At 61.9% G+C, this 19,399-nt stretch overlaps 4 protein-coding genes across 4 annotated transcripts; 1 reads left to right on the forward strand and 3 right to left on the reverse strand.

Annotated features, from left to right (window-relative positions):
- Positions 1-177: 177 nt before the first annotated feature.
- Positions 178-1,218, forward strand: LINJ_28_1700 (putative hydrolase, alpha/beta fold family; the record flags this gene model as incomplete). The annotated part of the gene is made up of 1 exon (XM_001470161.1): positions 178-1,218. One exon carries the CDS (start codon positions 178-180, stop codon positions 1,216-1,218), a length of 1,041 nt encoding a protein of 346 aa, XP_001470198.1.
- Positions 1,219-10,387: 9,169 nt separating this feature from the next.
- LINJ_28_1710 (phosphonopyruvate decarboxylase-like protein) lies at positions 10,388-11,635 on the reverse strand (the record flags this gene model as incomplete). Its single annotated transcript, XM_001470162.1, has 1 exon — positions 10,388-11,635. The coding sequence occupies one exon, from the start codon at positions 11,633-11,635 to the stop codon at positions 10,388-10,390; it is 1,248 nt and encodes a 415-aa protein (XP_001470199.1).
- A 1,524-nt stretch (positions 11,636-13,159) lies between these two features.
- LINJ_28_1720 (conserved hypothetical protein) lies at positions 13,160-14,440 on the reverse strand (the record flags this gene model as incomplete). The annotated part of the gene is made up of 1 exon (XM_001470163.1): positions 13,160-14,440. One exon carries the CDS (start codon positions 14,438-14,440, stop codon positions 13,160-13,162), a length of 1,281 nt encoding a protein of 426 aa, XP_001470200.1.
- A 617-nt stretch (positions 14,441-15,057) lies between these two features.
- Positions 15,058-18,888, reverse strand: LINJ_28_1730 (helicase-like protein; the record flags this gene model as incomplete). The annotated part of the gene is made up of 1 exon (XM_001470164.1): positions 15,058-18,888. One exon carries the CDS (start codon positions 18,886-18,888, stop codon positions 15,058-15,060), a length of 3,831 nt encoding a protein of 1,276 aa, XP_001470201.1.
- Between the last annotated feature and the right edge of the window lie 511 nt (positions 18,889-19,399).

Here is a 19,399-nt window from a genome sequence, read left to right on the forward strand (position 1 = left end):
GCTCATCAGCACAGACAAGAGGGCACATATTTGCATACCCACATACGGTTCACGAGCCCGAAACCCGCGCTTATTGCGTCACGTCTCTCTCTCTTCCCCCCCCCACCCCCGCCTCAACTCAATATTGTGGTCCCTCTGCGCTTGTGACCAGCTGCCAGAAGCATCCACGGAAGCATCATGAGCGCCACGCTTCCTTTGTCCTCGGAAGTTGCCGAGACGAGTGAGCCGCCAACCAGGAAGAGCAACACCTCCCTGGCCCTCTCATCCCAAGCGCGAGATATACTTGGCGACTTCGAGGACAAATTCATTGAGGTAGGCACCTGCGCCAGCACCGGCAAGCGTGTCACCATTTGCTACAACACCTTCGGTGACCCCTCGAACCCGTGCCTGCTGCTCGTGCAGGGTCTCGGCAGCTCCCTCCTGGGCTACTCCCTGCGCTTCGTGCAGCTCTTTGTTGATCAGGGCTACTATGTCATTCGCTACGACAACCGCGACACAGGTCTTTCCACACAATTCGACGATTTCGACCCACCGGCACTCATCCGGCTCACTCTGCCGCAGTGGATGTCCATCCGTGAACGTCAGCCGTACGTCCTAAAGGACATTATGGAAGACGGAATCGGGCTGCTGACAGCGCTCAACATCCGCCAGGCCCACGTTTTCGGGATGAGCATGGGCGGCATGATTGTGCAGCTCATGGCGATCCACTACCCGGAGCGTGTGCTGAGCCTGAACATTCTCTTCTCCCACGCTGGCGGCGCGGACGTTGTGAACCCGAGCTTGCTGCACTATGCCCGCTTTCTCGTGAAGCCGCGCAGCAACAGCGCCGAGGATCGTGCCGCGCACATGGCATGGTTTATTAATTACCTGAGCCAGGGCGCGTACAAGAACAACCTGGAGAACGTGAAAAAGTACATCTTAAGCACGTACGAGCGCAACGGCGTGGGAGACGACCGCGGAATGCAGCGGCAGGCGGCTGCAGTAATGCGTGCACCGAGTCGCGCCAAGGGCCTGCGCAAGGTGACCTGCCCAACGTTGATCCTTCACGGTACCAAGGACCCGCTGATACCGGTGGCAAACGGCTACCGGCTTGCCGACCTGGTGCCGAACGCGAAGCTGGTGATCTTTCCTCGGCTTGGCCACGACTTGCCGGTGGAGCTGATGAAGCCCATCGCAGATGAAGTCCTGTTGAACATGAGCCTCGTGAAGCCGTCCTGAGTAACGCAGGTGGAGGAACTGCGTTTTCTCCTTTTTACCTTTGTGTCGATGTGCCGGTGATTTTCCCAGCGTCTCTCTGGCCTCTCTTCTTCGCTCGCTTCATTTTTTTTTCCTTTGCCACTCTTATTTGGTGTTTTCGTCGTCGTTCTCAGACCCTCTCGCTGTGTTTGACAGCTACAGCACCTTCTTTCCCGTCTGTGAAAGCGTGTGTGTCTGCTGGTGTGCTGGACTGCGAGTACTTCAATGGATGTTCGCAGTCACGGGCGCTGAGTGAAGGAAAGGCACGCATGAGCATCACTACGCAATGCCCAGGCATACACGAACGTTACTTTACTGTTCTTCCCTCATGAGCACGTGTACTTCCGTTCTCACGTTCATTCCGATTTCCTTTTGTTTGTTCTTCTTTCGCTTTCTCGAGCCACCAATATTATCTGATGCCTTTTTCCTCCTTGTTTTAATTTTCAGTTTCCGACGATGGGTGAACGCCTCTGCGTGCTGGCGTGTGCGTGTGCGCCGGCACGCGTTTTGGAGCAGCAGTGGAAGGGCAGCCTTGCACGATGTGCCTTCTATGCAGCCGTCCGCCGTCCGTCAGTCACACCTCTCGCTCAGTCGCATTCGTTGGCCCAACCCTGGAAAAGGGCGAACGAGGCGGCAAGACAAGAAAGGTACAGAGAGGGGGCAGCGCATGTGGTGAGAAAACCCAGATCGACCCCCCTGTGCAATGCCATGTGGCCGCAGATGGCCTCAGCTTCCCCGCCCTTTCCTCGCGATACCGCCGTTGCAGTGGGCATGCAACTCACAACACCGTCGCACGGCGACGAGAACGTCTTTTCTCTTTTTTTTTTCATTTTAACGCGTTCGTTCTCTGCCGCACAGCATGAGCTGAATGCCACTCTACACCCCAGGCCCGTCACAGGCCACCCATCACGTGGCGTGAAGCAGCGGTAGACGCGCGTTACAGCGATGCGCCGACTCGTCCATCTGAGCACGGCTCCTGTCTCCCCACCCACCCACCCCCGCTCCGCAGGCAGCCTCACAGCCGCTCCCGTTGCGCCGAGCGACACACGCTCGAGCCACGCTGACACTCTGCCGAGCATACCCATGGTGCAAACATCTCCACTGTTGCCGGTGGCTCTCACGCAGCGCCATCCAGGACCTGACCGCCGGCATCCGTAGCGATACATCACACTGGCCTCCCCGTGTCGCAGGCGCTGGACCCTGTCGGGGCCAGGTGCGGTGGCTCGGCATTGGCAGGGATAGGGGGACGGCGGCGGCTCGGCTTCTCCACAGAGAGTGCGGGGTGCACAGGGCCCTGACACATACCACGCCGGGGTGTTCCCCGCGTCATTAGGGGGCGCCTTTCCTGCGATGGCAGCTATGAAAACAAAGAGCAGCTTCCGGCTACGGCAAGTGCCACATCTCTTCGTGTCCCTCTCTCCCAGTCCCAAAGACACCATGGTTACTTCTTTCCCTCCCCTCCCCTCCGCATCGGCCCGCTTCTATGTGAGTGCGTGCGTGCGTGTGTGCTTGATGCGTTCGCTCCGCCCTCCTCCTCAACTTCAAACAGCAGAAGAAGTGGTGCAGGTGTGCCGTACCGCATACCAGACATAAAGCCCCAAGTCTGCGTATGGGACCTGTTGGCAGCGGCGCCGCCACTGCTGCCGATGATTCTCGCATCGTGCGCCTTTTCGCCTTTATAGAGCCGCTGCGCGGCCGGTCGTCGGCGCGCTTCCCTTCCTTACTTCATCATTTGCGCACTCACTCTTCCGCTAGGATGCCTCCCTCGCTCTGCTGTTCGAAACCTTTTATCCGCCGATGCTTAGCCGACCGTGTATACCCGTAAGGAAGCGATAGCAAGGGGACAGCTGGAGGCTAACCACCACGCACCGCCACCGCAACGCCCGTGGGTAGTTTCGAACCTGTGCGCCACATGATCTGTTATGCTTTCAACAAGCGTCGGCCGCACAGCCTCCAGCATAGCGACTCGCCTTCGGCAACGCACAAGAGGGCCCGGCAAGGCAACGGAGGTGCCGAGGAGAGCCCTCCCCACCTGGCGGGCAGACGAGGTCTCGGCAAGGCAGACGAGTCCCGGCAAGGCAGACGAGCCCCGGCAAGGCAGACGAGCCCCGGCAAGGCAGACGAGTCTCGGCAAGGCAGACGAGTCTCGGCAAGGCAGACGAGCCCCGGCAAGGCAGACGAGCCCCGGCAAGGCAGACGAGCCCCGGCAAGGCAGACGAGCCCCGGCAAGGCAGACGAGGTCTCGGCAAGGCAAAGGAGCGCCGGCAGTGCAGAGGAGCCCCAGCAAGCCAGCGAGGGGCCCGGCAAGGCAACGGAGGTGCCGAGGAGAGCCCTCCCCACCTGGCGGGCAGACGAGGTCTCGGCAAGGCAGACGAGCCCCGGCAAGGCAGACGAGGTCTCGGCAAGGCAAACAAGTCTCGGCAAGGCAGACGAGCCCCGGCAAGGCAGACGAGTCTCGGCAAGGCAAAGGAGCGCCGGCAGTGCAGAGGAGCCCCAGCAAGCCAGCGAGGGGCCCGGCAAGGCAGACGAGTCTCGGCAAGGCAGACGAGCCCCGGCAAGGCAGACGAGTCTCGGCAAGGCAGACGAGTCTCGGCAAGGCAAAGGAGCGCCGGCAGTGCAGAGGAGCACCAGCAAGCCAGCGAGGGGCCCGGCAAGGCAACGGAGGTGCCGAGGAGAGCCCTCCCCACCTGGCGGGCAGACGAGGTCTCGGCAAGGCAGACGAGCCCCGGCAAGGCAGACGAGTCTCGGCAAGGCAAAGGAGCGCCGGCAGTGCAGAGGAGCCCCAGCAAGCCAGCGAGGGGCCCGGCAAGGCAGACGAGTCTCGGCAAGGCAGACGAGCCCCGGCAAGGCAGACGAGTCTCGGCAAGGCAGACGAGGTCTCGGCAAGGCAGACGAGTCTCGGCAAGGCAGACGAGCCCCGGCAAGGCAGACGAGTCTCGGCAAGGCAGACGAGTCTCGGCAAGGCAGACGAGCCCCGGCAAGGCAGACGAGTCTCGGCAAGGCAGACGAGTCTCGGCAAGGCAAAGGAGCGCCGGCAGTGCAGAGGAGCCCCAGCAAGCCAGCGAGGGGCCCGGCAAGGCAACGGAGGTGCCGAGGAGAGCCCTCCCCACCTGGCGGGCAGACGAGCCCCGGCAAGGCAGACGAGTCTCGGCAAGGCAGACGAGTCTCGGCAAGGCAAAGGAGCGCCGGCAGTGCAGAGGAGCCCCGGCAAGCCAGCGAGGGGCCCGGCAAGGCAACGGAGGTGCCGAGGAGAGCCCTCCCCACCTGGCGGGCAGACGAGGTCTCGGCAAGGCAGACGAGTCTCGGCAAGGCAGACGAGTCTCGGCAAGGCAGACGAGTCTCGGCAAGGCAAAGGAGCGCCGGCAGTGCAGAGGAGCCCCAGCAAGCCAGCGAGGGGCCCGGCAAGGCAACGGAGGTGCCGAGGAGAGCCCTCCCCACCTGGCGGGCAGACGAGGTCTCGGCAAGGCAGACGAGCCCCGGCAAGGCAGACGAGGTCTCGGCAAGGCAGACGAGTCTCGGCAAGGCAGACGAGCCCCGGCAAGGCAGACGAGTCTCGGCAAGGCAGACGAGTCTCGGCAAGGCAGACGAGCCCCGGCAAGGCAGACGAGTCTCGGCAAGGCAGACGAGTCTCGGCAAGGCAAAGGAGCGCCGGCAGTGCAGAGGAGCCCCGGCAAGGCAGACGAGTCTCGGCAAGGCAGACGAGTCTCGGCAAGGCAGACGAGTCTCGGCAAGGCACACGAGCCCCGGCAAGGCAGACGAGTCTCGGCAAGGCAGACGAGTCTCGGCAAGGCAAAGGAGCGCCGGCAGTGCAGAGGAGCACCAGCAAGCCAGCGAGGGGCCCGGCAAGGCAACGGAGGTGCCGAGGAGAGCCCTCCCCACCTGGCGGGCAGACGAGGTCTCGGCAAGGCAGACGAGTCTCGGCAAGGCAGACGAGTCTCGGCAAGGCAGACGAGTCTCGGCAAGGCAGACGAGTCTCGGCAAGGCAGACGAGTCTCGGCAAGGCAGACGAGCCCCGGCAAGGCAGACGAGGTCTCGGCAAGGCAAAGGAGCGCCGGCAGTGCAGAGGAGCCCCAGCAAGCCAGCGAGGGGCCCGGCAAGGCAACGGAGGTGCCGAGGAGAGCCCTCCCCACCTGGCGGGCAGACGAGGTCTCGGCAAGGCAGACGAGTCTCGGCAAGGCACACGAGCCCCGGCAAGGCAGACGAGCCCCGGCAAGGCAGACGAGTCCCGGCAAGGCACACGAGCCCCGGCAAGGCAGACGAGTCCCGGCAAGGCACACGAGCCCCGGCAAGGCAGACGAGTCTCGGCAAGGCAGACGAGTCTCGGCAAGGCAGACGAGTCTCGGCAAGGCACACGAGCCCCGGCAAGGCAGACGAGTCTCGGCAAGGCAGACGAGTCTCGGCAAGGCACACGAGTCCCGGCAAGGCAGACGAGTCTCGGCAAGGCAGACGAGTCTCGGCAAGGCACACGAGCCCCGGCAAGGCAGACGAGTCTCGGCAAGGCAGACGAGTCTCGGCAAGGCAGACGAGTCTCGGCAAGGCAGACGAGTCTCGGCAAGGCACACGAGCCCCGGCAAGGCAAAGGAGCGCCGGCAGTGCAGAGGAGCACCAGCAAGCCAGCGAGGGGCCCGGCAAGGCAACGGAGGTGCCGAGGAGAGCCCTCCCCACCTGGCGGGCAGACGAGGTCTCGGCAAGGCAGACGAGTCTCGGCAAGGCAGACGAGTCTCGGCAAGGCAGACGAGTCTCGGCAAGGCAGACGAGTCTCGGCAAGGCACACGAGTCCCGGCAAGGCAGACGAGTCTCGGCAAGGCAGACGAGTCTCGGCAAGGCAAAGGAGCGCCGGCAGTGCAGAGGAGCACCAGCAAGCCAGCGAGGGGCCCGGCAAGGCAACGGAGGTGCCGAGGAGAGCCCTCCCCACCTGGCGGGCAGACGAGGTCTCGGCAAGGCAGACGAGTCTCGGCAAGGCAGACGAGTCTCGGCAAGGCAGACGAGTCTCGGCAAGGCAGACGAGTCTCGGCAAGGCAGACGAGCCCCGGCAAGGCAGACGAGCCCCGGCAAGGCAGACGAGCCCCGGCAAGGCAGACGAGTCTCGGCAAGGCAACGGAGGTGCCGAGGAGAGCCCTCCCCACCTGGCGGGCAGACGAGGTCTCGGCGAGGCAGAACACCGGAAAGCCGAAGATAGCCCCGCAAACCGTGTGTGTGCTTACAGGGAGCTCGCGGACGCCAGAGCGGAGAACCACCGGCGAACCCAACCGGCTACGACAGAGGCGCCCTGCAAAAGGCTCGTTTGGATAGCCTGGGAAAGCCGCATGGCGTTGAAGCGCACTGAAGCGGCCATCTTGGGCCTACTAAGCGCTACGCTACTGTATATGGTTTTAAGCGAAGTGAATGTTTTCCTTGCTTCAAGGCACGCGAATGACAAGCCTAGCAGTGGGAAGCAACGCCGGGTACTGGACTACGGGCTAGGTCCGGATGAGGCACTAGCTACCGGCGCGTGGACTAGCACTCAGCCATCAGAGCACTATAGTATGGCAGGTGACTGAGGCAGCAGAAAGGATCGCTTGTGTCGGAAGCAACAGCATCTCACCTCCCAAAAAAGAGTGGACTGGTGGGAAGCGCACAACCCTCCACGTGAAAAGGGCGCTGAAAGAGCTGGATTGGACGTTTTTGGACGGTAGTTGCGGAATGTCGTGAACGAAGTCGGCGACTCCTGAGGCAATTGATGGAAAATGGTGGATCCGGCCGACTGTAGCGTTCGCTGTGGGCCTGCCAACTTATGCCTTCTCTAATGTCTTCATCCACATACCCTTATCCTCCCTCGCTGTTTTCCCCCATCTCTCTCCCTCCGTTTCACTGGCGCACACCTCATCTAACAGCAACGCAAGCGGTGAGGGCGCTGCTCTCACTGCCTAGCACACTCGGAGAAAAGAAAGACATACAGCGGGGCGGAAGAAAAGCGAGAGCAGCGTTGTCTCTGTCGCGCATGCTTACCGTGCTCGCTCACAGACACAAAAAAAGCGCGGAGCAGCAGCTCTTTCTTTGATCCTCGTTGGAAAACGGCTAGTTGGGCCCCGTTTTTGCTGGCCCCTTTGTACGTGTGTGTGCCTCGTACTCCTCGGACGTGGGCGCGTAAGCCCGCATTGCCCTGGCAGAACTTTCAATTTTCCCCTCCTCCCATTCTTGCTTCTCTGATCTCTGTTCTCCGTCACACTCCGTCTTTTCCCTCGATTCCTGTCTCATCCCCGCTGCCGGAAGAGAAGGAAAAAAAGAAACGAAGAAAAGTTCCTTCTCATCACAGACTCACTCGCACGCCCTGTTCTCTTCATTTGTTTTCCTTTCGCTTGCGTACGTCGTTCTCCGTAGTTTCCCCTCGTTGTTGCCCCCCCCCTCACGTTTGTGTGTCTTTCCTTCTCTCTGCCGCTCTTGTTTCTCATCTCGCGCGCTCCTCCGTTTTTCCGCCCCCTTCGGCTCCCTCTCTCTGTGGGTGCGTGTGTCTTCTCCGCTTTCCCTCTTTTTCCTTGTTTCTTACTCTTGTTCGTTGGTCTCTCCCCTCCCCCCTCCTCCTGCATGCGCGTGCTGCCTTCGTCACAGGTGTTTTGTTGTGTTCGCGTTGCTTTACCCTTCGCTTCCATTTTGTTCCCTCCCCCTCCCCGCACTCCAGACACACACACACACACTTCTGTATCTCTTTTTTCTTTCCTCTTCTTGTGTTTCTCCTCTGTTGTTGCTTCGCCAGCCTTTAGCTCACGCAGCTCTCTCCCCCCTCTGCCCCCTCCCCTCCTCGTGCGCCCTCCCTCTTCCGGCGTCTTCGACCGTGTCTTCGCTCAACTTCGAGTCACCTGTGTGGTCGCTGGAGCAGCTCGACCCTATTTTCATCTCTCCCCCCTCTCCTCTCTCTTCGGTGTGTGATCGCGTGCCGCAGTGACGCGTGTGGTCCCCCCTTGTCACGTCTCCACAAGTCTCTCTCGCGCGTGCGCTTCGTCTGTCGGGGGCATCATTAACTATCCCTTGACGGACGTCGCCAAGGCGCGCGCGGCGGATGGAGCCTACGCAGCCTCAATCCAGCGCCGACAGCCGCGCGTCGGAAGAGCAGCCGCAGTGGCTTTTTCCCGACGCTGACCCAAGCGCGGTGTCGGCGCAACCATTCGTGTGCGACCCCTACGGCGGCGTGCCGCGTAGGGAGGACTATGATCCGTGCAACACGGCGCAGCCGCCGCCGCCGCGGACACATGATCACGATATGCAAGCCACTTTTCGCTCCTTCCGCGGCGTTGTGCTCAGCACGCAATCCTGGGGTGTTCAGTGGACGGAGGCGACGGACACGAGTGTCAAGCGCTGGGTGCAACGAGCCTTGAAGGTGGACGACGTGGAGGATCCGTCTTCGTCATCGCCCTGGGCGCCGTCCTCGCCTCGGGCCGCGTCATCTGGCCGCCCCAGCAACGACGACTCGGCGTGCGAGTACCGAGAGTGTTCACCACGTGGGGCAACCACGACAGCGCCGCCGCAAAGAGACTCCCAAACGTTGCAGCGGCGCCAGCACCCACACCCGGCTCGGGGGAAAGGCGCCTGAAGCGCGCAGTGGCGGTGGCGCAGACCAAAGCGCGCCGTCACCCACCACCACCACCGCCACCCCCTATTTCCTTCCGTGTCTCCATTACCACGTCAAGTCAACGTGAACCTGTCTTCGTCGTTGTCGTCTTGTATCGTTTTTTTTTTGTATTATGATCCGCTTCTTGTATGGTCGTGGGCGCTCCCGTTCCTCTGCATGGGCACGTGCACTTTCCTCAAATACAGAATCGCTGCTTGCTCTCGCTGCTGTTGGAGCCAAACACCACTTCTACTTTTTGCAATTGTGTGTCTGTGTGTCTGTGTGTGTGTCATGCGAAGTCGTGCAAGCCCTCCCTTGGTTGCGGGTAGCCAAGTGTTTCCGTTCAAGCAGCAGGGAAGCCCTGAAGTGTCCGCTCGCCTCAGGACATGCTGGGTGTTGTACTCGAGTTGCTGTTTGCGGCATGTAGCTTAACGGTTGTTGAGCATCTCAGAACGTAATATGCTGTGGTTGCTTGCGTCTTTGCGGGCGTATGTGCCCTGTGTACGCATGTGAATGTGTTGTACGGGCAGAGGCAGATCCGACTCGTCCTACCACTTTTTCTTTGGCTTGCCCACTCATCCACTTCACACACACACACAAACACACATCCTCTGCGCTGGCGTGGGGCGAGAGAGTGGGACGGGGAGGGGGGGCATCACGTGAGCGGTGGGGAGTTGTCTCCCTGTTGGTGAGGATGCTTCCATCATCACCACCCCTGTGCGAAGCAAGATGTGTCGCACAGACGCGCACGCACGGGCACGCGCTCGTTGATGTTAGTACTTGTGTCTCCTCTTCACATTACCTCCCCACCCACACCCCACATCTTCATTTTGGTTTTTGTTGCTTCTCACTTGATCACGGCGTCGCCCGGACGCCCGGGTGGAGGAAGGGAAGGGCTTATCACAGCCGACGGTCGGCTATTCATCCTCGAAAAGAAAGAAAAATAATAATAACGGAGCACAGATTAAGATGGAAATCTCTTGTGCGCCTGTGATAGACGCGCGGCATCAGACGCGAGAGAGGACTAGCGCATAAAGGGCGTGTCACAGCTTGTAACGTAGGTGTGCATGGTTAGATATGTGGCACCTCTCTCTCCCGCTTGTTGTTGGCGAGCGAGAGAGAAATTGGAATGCATGTACCATGTTTAGAGTGACCCGCACACATCCTCGAGGTGCAGTACGGCAGACGAATCAAAACACATCCGCAATACTGGAAGGGGGAGGAGGCGGGATGCGCGCTGCCATGTGCAGCGCAGTGATGCGAAATGGGGCAGGAGTCGTGAGAGTAACGAAAGGCAGGCCTGCCACCCTTTCATGGTGTGGTGGCATGCTCGGCAGTGTCGTTTCGCTTTGGTTGCCTCTTCGCCTTCCTTGCGGTCCGCCCAATAACCTCCAGCTGGGGGGGGGGAGGAGGGGTCACGTACCGATCTTCTTCCGCACAGCCTGCCGTGTCACCAAGTGCGATGATGTATCCGCCTGCCAGTCCTCGCTTCCTACCCTTCCCTTCGCTGCCTTTGTCTTTTTGTGTGATCCGCAAGGACAGACACACGCACACACGCACGCATGGTTACGCATTGAGCCGATTCAAGAATTCGGAAAAGCGAAGCTTCTCCGCCTGCAGATTTCGGCGTACCTTCCCGTCAGCAGACGAGGTCCTCGTCTTGCTCACCACCACCTCCACAAAGGCTGGGCCGTCGCACTGACGCAGCTCAGCCAAAGCAGCGACAAGGTCGCCAAGCTCAATCACGGGTTCCTCGCGCACGGCGAAGTACCCGCAGGCCTTGGCCACGCCCGTCAGCGAGGCATCAAAGGCCGCCGTCATCTGGCCGCCCTCCATCGAGTAGCAGCCGTCGTTAACCACAATATGCTTGAAGTTCTGCAGCAGTCCGGCACCGGTGGTGACGTCCTTCATCGCTTTGAGGCCACCGTTCGTCGCCATCGCGTTGAGGTGCACAAGGGCCGCCCCGTCGCCCTCGATGCAGACAACCTGTAGCGACGGCCGCGACAAGGCAATACCCGTCGCCACGCCTGTCGCATGGCCCGGCGAGTCTGCCAGCAGAAGATCCTGCGCGGCTGTGTCGCCGGAAACCGTCGCCCGCGCACGGCGCAGAGACTCCTGCACGCTCCCGCAGCTGCACACAAACGCGTCCGTTGCATTGAACTGGCGACACACTTGATTGGCGACTGCGTCATGGTCAAGTGGCGCCGTGGGAAGCGCGTCCGCCTCTGGGCGTCGCTGCATGTATGGCGCGATTGTTCCAGGCTCCAGCAGCACCGCGAACGGTGTCTTCTCGGAGTCCAAGTGGTGGTACGCCTTGTCCATTGTCACGTCCCAGTTCATTGCAACATCGAGGCTGTTGCCCATGATCGCGTACGGGATGCCGACGGCGGCCAAGCAGTGTTCCGTCAGTCGACCCTGTGCAACCAGCCCCGGCTTCGCCTGCTCGTCCGCGGTGTCGAGCTTGCCGCGCCAGCTAATGAGCATCAAGCATGGCATGCGGTAGGCATCCTGATTGAAAAGGGTCAGCAAGGGGTTCATTGAGTCCCCAATCCCGCTGTTCTGCATGAACACACATGGGACGCGCAGGGTGGACAGGTAGTAGCCGGCCGCCATCGCCACGGCGTTGCCGCAGTTGGTCGCCATCACGTACTCGCCCGCTGCCGTGTTATCGGCCAGGTACGAGGTGAGGGGACACAAGTAGTAGTCTGGCATCCCAAAGAAGGCGCTGGTGCCGTGTTCCTTGAGGGACCGGACCAGGTACTCGGGCGAGAGCTGTTTGTTGCCCTCCAGAGCGCGGCGGCAGCAGCGCAGCATGGGAAGGGGACAGAGGGAAACGAAAGGTGATGAGGATGCGTGGGTCGCAAAGCCCGCGCTGAGCACAGTGCGTGGGGGATAACGAAGAGAAGGCTAAAGTCGCGGAGGAAACGGAGAGGGGCAACGAGGAGCTTCTCGAGGTACAGCGAGCAGGAAACTTGGGACACCCATGCACACCGGTCACCGCGTGATACGGAGACGCTGAGGCAGTGCAAGGCCAAAGAAGAACGGGCACGCACGATGCAGAACGCAAAGGAAAAGAAGCAAGCACGTAGCGCAGCCAACGCAAGGGGCTCTGTGGTGGCGTGCAATGTGGTGGGAGGTTTCGGGCGCGCGACCGTCTTCGTCATGTTCGCCAGAGGCGGGACGGACTCTCTTCACTAGACGGTCCTCCCGCGGGAGAATCCAACCGGTCGAAGGCACGGCGTCTCTGTCGCTGAAACGCCAGGTTGACGAGACGCGGCGGAGCATGTGAGGGGCGAAAGAAGGCAGAAACGAGATGGAGAGCCGTTCGGGGAGTGCGAGTGGGAAAAGCAAGGGAAAGCGATTGCATAAAAAGAGCAAAGAGGCGTGGGGGTGGGCCGATGCAGAAAAAGCAACGCGCGCCCTCTATGGGGCAGCGGACCCCCCTCCTCCCATCGCGCCGCCTCCACACGTTGTTCCACACTGTCGACGGCCGTATAACCGTTTTGTCCTCAATGTCGGCCAAAGGCGCGTGAGTGGCATATCAACTCAGTGGGATATCAGTGAGAAAAAGGGCATGGAAGCGAAGAGTTTTGCTTTTCTTGTTGTTCGATCGGCAGCCTCTCGCCCTCTCGCACACACACACTCGCCCCTTTCACTGGAGGGCTGGTGAACCCACGTGAAAACAACGTCGAGAAGCGAAAGCGCACGGGAGAGGCGCGCACGTGCCGATGACGACCACACCAGCAGCCGTCGCACGGCGACGAGAACGTCTTTTCTCTTTTTTTTTTCATTTTAACGCGTTCGTTCTCTGCCGCACAGCATGAGCTGAATGCCACTCTACACCCCAGGCCCGTCACAGGCCACCCATCACGTGGCGTGAAGCAGCGGTAGACGCGCGTTACAGCGATGCGCCGACTCGTCCATCTGAGCACGGCTCCTGTCTCCCCACCTACCCACCCCCGCTCCGCAGGCAGCCTCGCAGCCGCTCCCGTTGCGCCGAGCGACACACGCTCGAGCCACGCTGACACTCTGCCGAGCATACCCATGGTGCAAACATCTCCACTGTTGCCGGTGGCTCTCACGCAGCGCCATCCAGGACCTGACCGCCGGCATCCGTAGCGATACATCACACTGGCCTCCCCGTGTCGCAGGCGCTGGACCCTGTCGGGGCCAGGTGCGGTGGCTCGGCATTGGCAGGGATAGGGGGACGGCGGCGGCTCGGCTTCTCCACAGAGAGTGCGGGGTGCACAGGGCCCTGACACATACCACGCCGGGGTGTTCCCCGCGTCATTAGGGGGCGCCTTTCGCCTTGACTCTGGAGAAAAAGAGGGATCACTCTCACCCCCCTCCGGCGCTGCCGATAGACACGGTGAGGAGAAACGCGGACGGTGTCTGGGGGTGACGGCACTGGCCAGCCAGCAGCAGCAGGCCCTTCTCTGTGTTCACCACAGTCGGTGTGTAGCGCCAGTGAGGTAGCTTCCCACTCACCACTGCCGGTGTCGCACAGCGCGCGCGAGCCTCCATTGTGTTTGCCTGAAGGTGGCAGCAGACGAGCTTGACGGCGTCATTGCCCTCGGATATGTTCTTGCCACCCAGAAAAGCAGCGCACACGTACGTCGCGCTGTCAGATAGCCGCAGCGCGAACACACCGCCGGCATGGCCGTTCGACGGTGGCAAGACGCGTTGCGGGACATCAGCGCGCCACTCCTCTTCCCCGGGTGTACCATCATCGGGTTGTGGAGGCACCACCACCGACCACGCCTCCGTGGCGAGGTCAAACCTCCACACGTCGGAAAAGCTGCGCAGGTCACCATTCACGAAATGCGCGCCGCCGTAGAGTACAAACGTTGTCGGTGCCACAAACAGCAGACTCAGCGACAGCAGCCGCGGCGCCGGAGACGGCAGTGACGAAGGTGAGGCGAGGACTCGCCACACTCCCGCTTGCACGTCGCACACGTACAGGTCGCTGGACTGCTCCTGGGTGTCCGTTTCGCCTCCAAAGATGTAGAGGCGACCAGCGTGTCCGCCAGCACCGTGCCGCACACGTGCCTCGGGCGGGGTGCCGATGCAGTGCACCTCGTCCACCTGCACCATCACAGGCGTTGCGTCTGCGTCGACATGCAAGGCGACGGCGTACAGTGTGTTGCGTCGGTTCATGTCAGAGCCAAGCCCGCCAAACAGGTAGGCGACAGGGGCTGCAGTAGTGCAGACGCAGGACGATGCCGAAGCAGCGGTCGCTGTGGCTGGCGTCGCGTCAACGCCAACCGCCGACACCACCGTGGTCAGTGTGGCACCGTCACACTCGAGCGCGTCCACAGGCGGCAGTCGCACCCACTGAAGCGCAGGCAGGAGGGCGGTGCGTGCCACCAGCGGGGTCGCAGAAACGCTCCCATTGGAGTAGCCACCGCACACGAGCACCCACGACTCGCGCGGCGATGCCGCGGACACGTCGATGGGCATTGTCGGGTACACGACTGCGGAGCAGTGCCCCTCGCGCCGGTTCAGAAGGTCGATAGGGTCATCATCGTCATCGTCTTCGCTGCTGGATGGCGGGTGAAGAACGAGATTAGCAGCGTCCAGCAGAGGGCACTCCACCCACCGCATCTGTAGTGACTCCATCTGGACAATGCAGACTCACTGTGTGGGTGTGTCTACCCGAAGGGGGCAAGCCAGTAACGTGGCAGACACTCTTTTAGACTTTGAACAGATTGATAACAACCAATGGCCAAGGGTCCGAGCGTGCATCAGGAAGCGCAGACACCGCGCGCACCAACACCACAGAAAATCATGCGAAAGGCGCAACAGCGAGAGAGAGAAGAGAGAAGGCGTAGAGCACAAACAAAAAAAAAAACGGCAGCTCAAAGCAATGCAGTGCAGAGAGGAGATCCCCTGCCATGTGCTGCCCACAAGGGCCGCGCACACGGTTGGCGGCACGTCCATGGACCGTTTCGACGGCACGTCAAGACGCCAGAAGGTCTTGGTCCGCATCCAGGCCACTCGGTTCCTTTGCGCGCGTTCCCCTGCGGCTGACCTGGGAAAAGGGTGTACGGCGGGAGGGGGAGAGGGGCGCGGGGGGTTGGCGGATCAGGAAGCAAAGTTGAAGCAGAGGCAACACCTCAGAAGACGGCACCGATGGTCGTATGCTTTCTTTTCCCGACCTCGTTGGGGGCTAGGGATGGGGATGGGGGGAGGGGGGGGGCAGTGGAGAGCGACAGGCCAAGTCCTGATCACGCTCCTCATTCAAAAGCATCCTCCCCCTCCTCCTCCCCACTGCCGCTGCTGTCAAAGAAGTTCTTCGTCAGAGATTGAATGGCATCCTGCAAGACCTGCCGCGAGACATCGCCAGTGGCGGCGGCGGTTTCGTACAGCAACTTCACAGCAGTGCAGGCGAGAGGCGAGTGAGGCAGGCCAGCGCCGGCTGTGGCACTTTGCCGAGCACCAGCGCCAGCGCCGGGAACCGTACGAGCCAGCCGAGCCGCACCACTCCTCTGAGGCGACGAATCACTCGCGGTGGCGTCCAATGCGGGGCCAACAGTGCGATGAGGCCACCACGCCGCTGATGGCGCACGCAGCACCCGTGTAAAAGGAAGCTGCTCCGTGCCCAGCCGAGTTCGTGCTAAACTCGCCGCATCCTGGTGGGCCACCCCTCCAATGTCGTCCCAGGGCACCGCACGATCCGCTGCCGCTGAGGGAGTCGGCAACGGGGAGGTGCTCATGGCAAGTGCACCGAACGCCCGACGCCATTGCATAAACGACGTCCGCAGCCCCGCGCAGAGTTGCGGCAACGACGACTCTGTCTGCAGTGTTGCACGGCACCACTTCGACAGCCGTTCCTGGTATTCTGGCTGCGCGTACCGCTCGTCCAGCAGCACTACAGCGCCGTAGTCCTTCATGTGGCGCAGGCAACGACCCAGAGCTTGATTTACGGCGCGCACAGCATCCGTTGTATACCAATCCGAGCCGCTGTAGGCGCGCTGCGCGATGACCTTCCACGACTTCAATGGCTGCAGCGGCAGCCCAAGGCAGAGCACCAGGCGCGCCATGTCGTCCGTAAAGTCGAGTCCTTCGCTCACCTTGCCGCGGTACACAGAGAACAAGAGCGCAGTGCCGCAGCGAGGCGCCTGCGTGCAGTTCTGGAACTGGCAGAGAACCTCCGTCAGCGCCTCGGCCTTGCGCGGCTCCAGAAACAGTTGGGTCGGCGCTGCGGCGTGCGGCGATTGATGCTGCTGCTCCCGCTGCGCCACAAGCAGTACCTCGCGCGTCAGCTTCGCCAATGCCGTTAGAACGGCGTAGTTAGGCACAAAGAGCAGCACCCCGCCGCCGCTGCTCTCACGCAATGTCTGTGTTAGCTGAACCACGGCGCGTGCCACCGTCTTGAGGAAGACTGGGTTCGAGAGAGAGGCGTGCGTACAACGCAGTGGCAACAGCAGCGGCTGCGTCGTCGTCCCATCATGTGTCGATGACGACGACACAGGCAGAGCGGTCAGCGCAGTTAGGCTGTATTGAGTTGGAGGCACCACGTGCAGGCCCTCCAACGTGCGCCACAGGGAGGCCTCCACGCCCAAGTCACGAGCCAGCTGGGGGAAGGGGGAGAGCGTGCCGGAGGCCAGCACGACACGGTGCACCGTCTTGAGGAGGTACGAGAAGGCAAGGCTTCCGTCGAGGCACCGCAGGTCGATCGTCCACTGCGCAACGACCGCATGGGTACGGGCCGCACCACTGTCACCACCCGCCGCCGGATGCGCTTCGGCAACGGCTGCAGCAGCAGAGCGCGCGCCAAAGAGCGAACGCTCAGTGTCGCTGCCGCTCTGGGCAAGTCCATCCCAAGACGGCGCCGACCGCACCGCAACAGCGAAGGACTGCGGCTTCTGAAGCAGAAAACGGAGCAGCAGGAGCCACCGCTTCAGCGTCGAGAGGCCGAAAACAGAGAAGAGAAACGGATTGAATGTGACACCGAGAGCCATGATGACGCCGTAGGCGCGCTGGAAGAGCTCCAGCGACGCGAGCGCTGGGGCCGGCGCTGCAAAATGCCGCTGCGCCGCCGTGCGCTGCCGATATGCCGCGACGTGGGCCTCCATATCGCGCCGCAGGTGGTGCTCGAGCTGAGTGCCCTGCATGTAGGCGGCCCCGCAGTCCCTGCCGTTGTGTTCGTCGCCCTCACCTTTCTCGTCGCCGCGGTGGCGCTTTTTACCTCGCCGTTCACGATCGTCCGCCGCCTCCATCGCGACGTCGAAGAAGACGCTGAGAGACTGGAAGAGGGTGCACAGAAAGGAGAAGATCTCCACCAAGGTGAAGGCACCGAGGTGCAGCTCTCGTGGATATTGCATGGCGGCAAAGTCATCTTGCGCCACGCCCGCGGTGGAAGAGGCCGCACTCAATGGTTGGCGTGCCAGGGGCACTTGGTTCGACACGAGGGGCTCGAGCTCTGACAGGATGAGAGCCAGCACGGCTCGTGGGCACTCCAGCGAAAGCGCGTCCTGGCACACCGCCGCGACGTTGTGCGCCTCGTCGAAGACGACAACTGCGTTGTTTTTCAGGGCTGCCTCCATCTTCGTCTCGTGGCGAATGAGCGGGTCTAGCAGGTACGGGTAGGTGCAGAAGTTGACATCGGCGTAGAAGACCAGGTCGCGAGCGGCGTAGTAGGGGCACATGTGGCGCGAGGTTCCCTCCAGCACGAGATCCTCCATGTCCCATATCTGGCCACGCTGATGTCCGACCGGCCCCGTAATGGCGCTACACGAGAGCTCGTCGTACTTGTCCACCATCTCGCAGAGCCCCAGAGACACGAGCTTGTCACAAACCTCGCCCAGGTTGTTGCCCTGTACAGGCAACGTGTGGTTCGCCTTGGACGCCATCACCTTGGGGTGGATGCAGTAGCGCTCTCGGCTGCCGAGGATGTTCATGCGAATAGCACTTGTCGCACCATGCAGCCGGCGCAGCTCACGCACCGCCTGCCGAAGCTGCGCGTGCGTGCGCGTGACGTAGTAAACTGTGCAGGGCGGCGGCAGGAAGCGACGGCGCAGCTCTTGCGATCCGGCCACGTCCAGCTCCGCACGGATTTTCCGCTGTGAGTTGACCCGAAAATGCTTGAAGAACGATGGTGGAACCGACCAGCCGTCCGTGCACTCGTCGTCCGTGTCCCCCTCGTTGGCATCGATGTCGCCGCCCGCGACTGGTGCAAGACGTGCGGCACCGCGCTGCCGTGGACCTCGCTGACCCCGACGTCCTTTCGGGGGCGCCTTTCGCCTCTCCCCTGACGGCCGCCGCTGACGCAGATATGCATCAAGTTCTTTGGGGCTCTTGCGCTTTAGCTCCTGCTGGTACCGCAGAACGCTGGATAGCAGCGCCATAGTCTTACCACACCCTGTCGGTACCTCCACGACAGCCACCGGCACGACGTGCGGGCTAGCGGAGTGGAGAACGTCGGCGATCATGCGGATCATCTCCTGTTGCACAGGGTACGGCGTGAACGGCAGCGCCAGCGTCGCGGAATCCGCGAGAGGCGGCGACGACGGCGGCGGCAAGGCAGCGGAAGAGGTCAAGGGAGATGCTGCCAGGGGCGATGCGCTGGTTCCCTCGGGCATGGTTGGCGCCGGCGTAGCCGTTGGGTTGGACCGCTGCGCATCTGCCGAAACCGCCGCAGCTGTCTTTGAGAGCGACGATTCGGCGTTTACGCTCACTGCCGCCGTCGATCGCAGCCTTGGCAGTCGTGTTCGATAGTGGTGCTTACTAGAGCAGGTGTGCACCGCGGTGCTGCCAGCATGAGTCAGGTGGCCCAAGCGGGCCTGATTCAGTGGCGTAGCCACTGAGTAAGTTAAAGCGCCCGTGCTCTGCTTAATGCTGGTGGTGCTGGCAGAGCTCCTGGAAGCTCCCGAGGCGAGCACAACCGCAGGTGGGAGCGAATCGTCTGTGGCGACTTGGACGGTGTCGCTACACTTTTCAACCGCCGTCGCAAGCGGCGTTGCACTGTGCATTGAAGTGCCTGAAGAATGCTGGCGCGCCTGCTGATGCTCCAGCTCATCTTCGCACTCTCGATGCAAGAGAATGCCCTTGAGCCGATCTGGCATATGTACGCGAGCGGGTGTGTGTGTGTGTATGTGTGTGTGTGCGCGCGTCTGTCTGTAATGAGCTCAAGCAACACAGTGAGTAGTCACGAGGCCGATCTGCCCATGCCCTCTCCCTTTTCTTCCTCGCTCCGCCGCAACCCCCCCCCCCTCTTCTCACCGCTTCGCTGCTCTGCGCTCGGTGCGGCGGGGAGAGACGGATAGAGGTGGACCCGATGGAGCGAGTGCAGGTAAGCGTATCTAGGTCGGTGCGAATACGCGGAGGAGATGAAGAAAATCCCCGCACCGAGTACGCTCACGGCAACGGGAGAAGCGCACACATGCAACCGAGACGAATAACAGGCGTCGCGGCACAACGTTCCCTCCTCCTCTCTCTCCTTGCACGCGCGCTTTACCTTCTGTGGTCTGGGCTCTGAACTGGTGAGCCGCGCGCGCCGGATGGTCAAAAGATGGCAGCGGCAGCGGCGGCGAAAAGAGGAGCGCGGGAGCACCGTGAGGCACACAGAACGAAAAA

The sequence above is a fragment of the Leishmania infantum genome, chromosome 28, assembly GCF_000002875.2.
Source record: "Leishmania infantum JPCM5 genome chromosome 28".
Taxonomy (NCBI): Eukaryota; Euglenozoa; class Kinetoplastea; order Trypanosomatida; family Trypanosomatidae; genus Leishmania; species Leishmania infantum.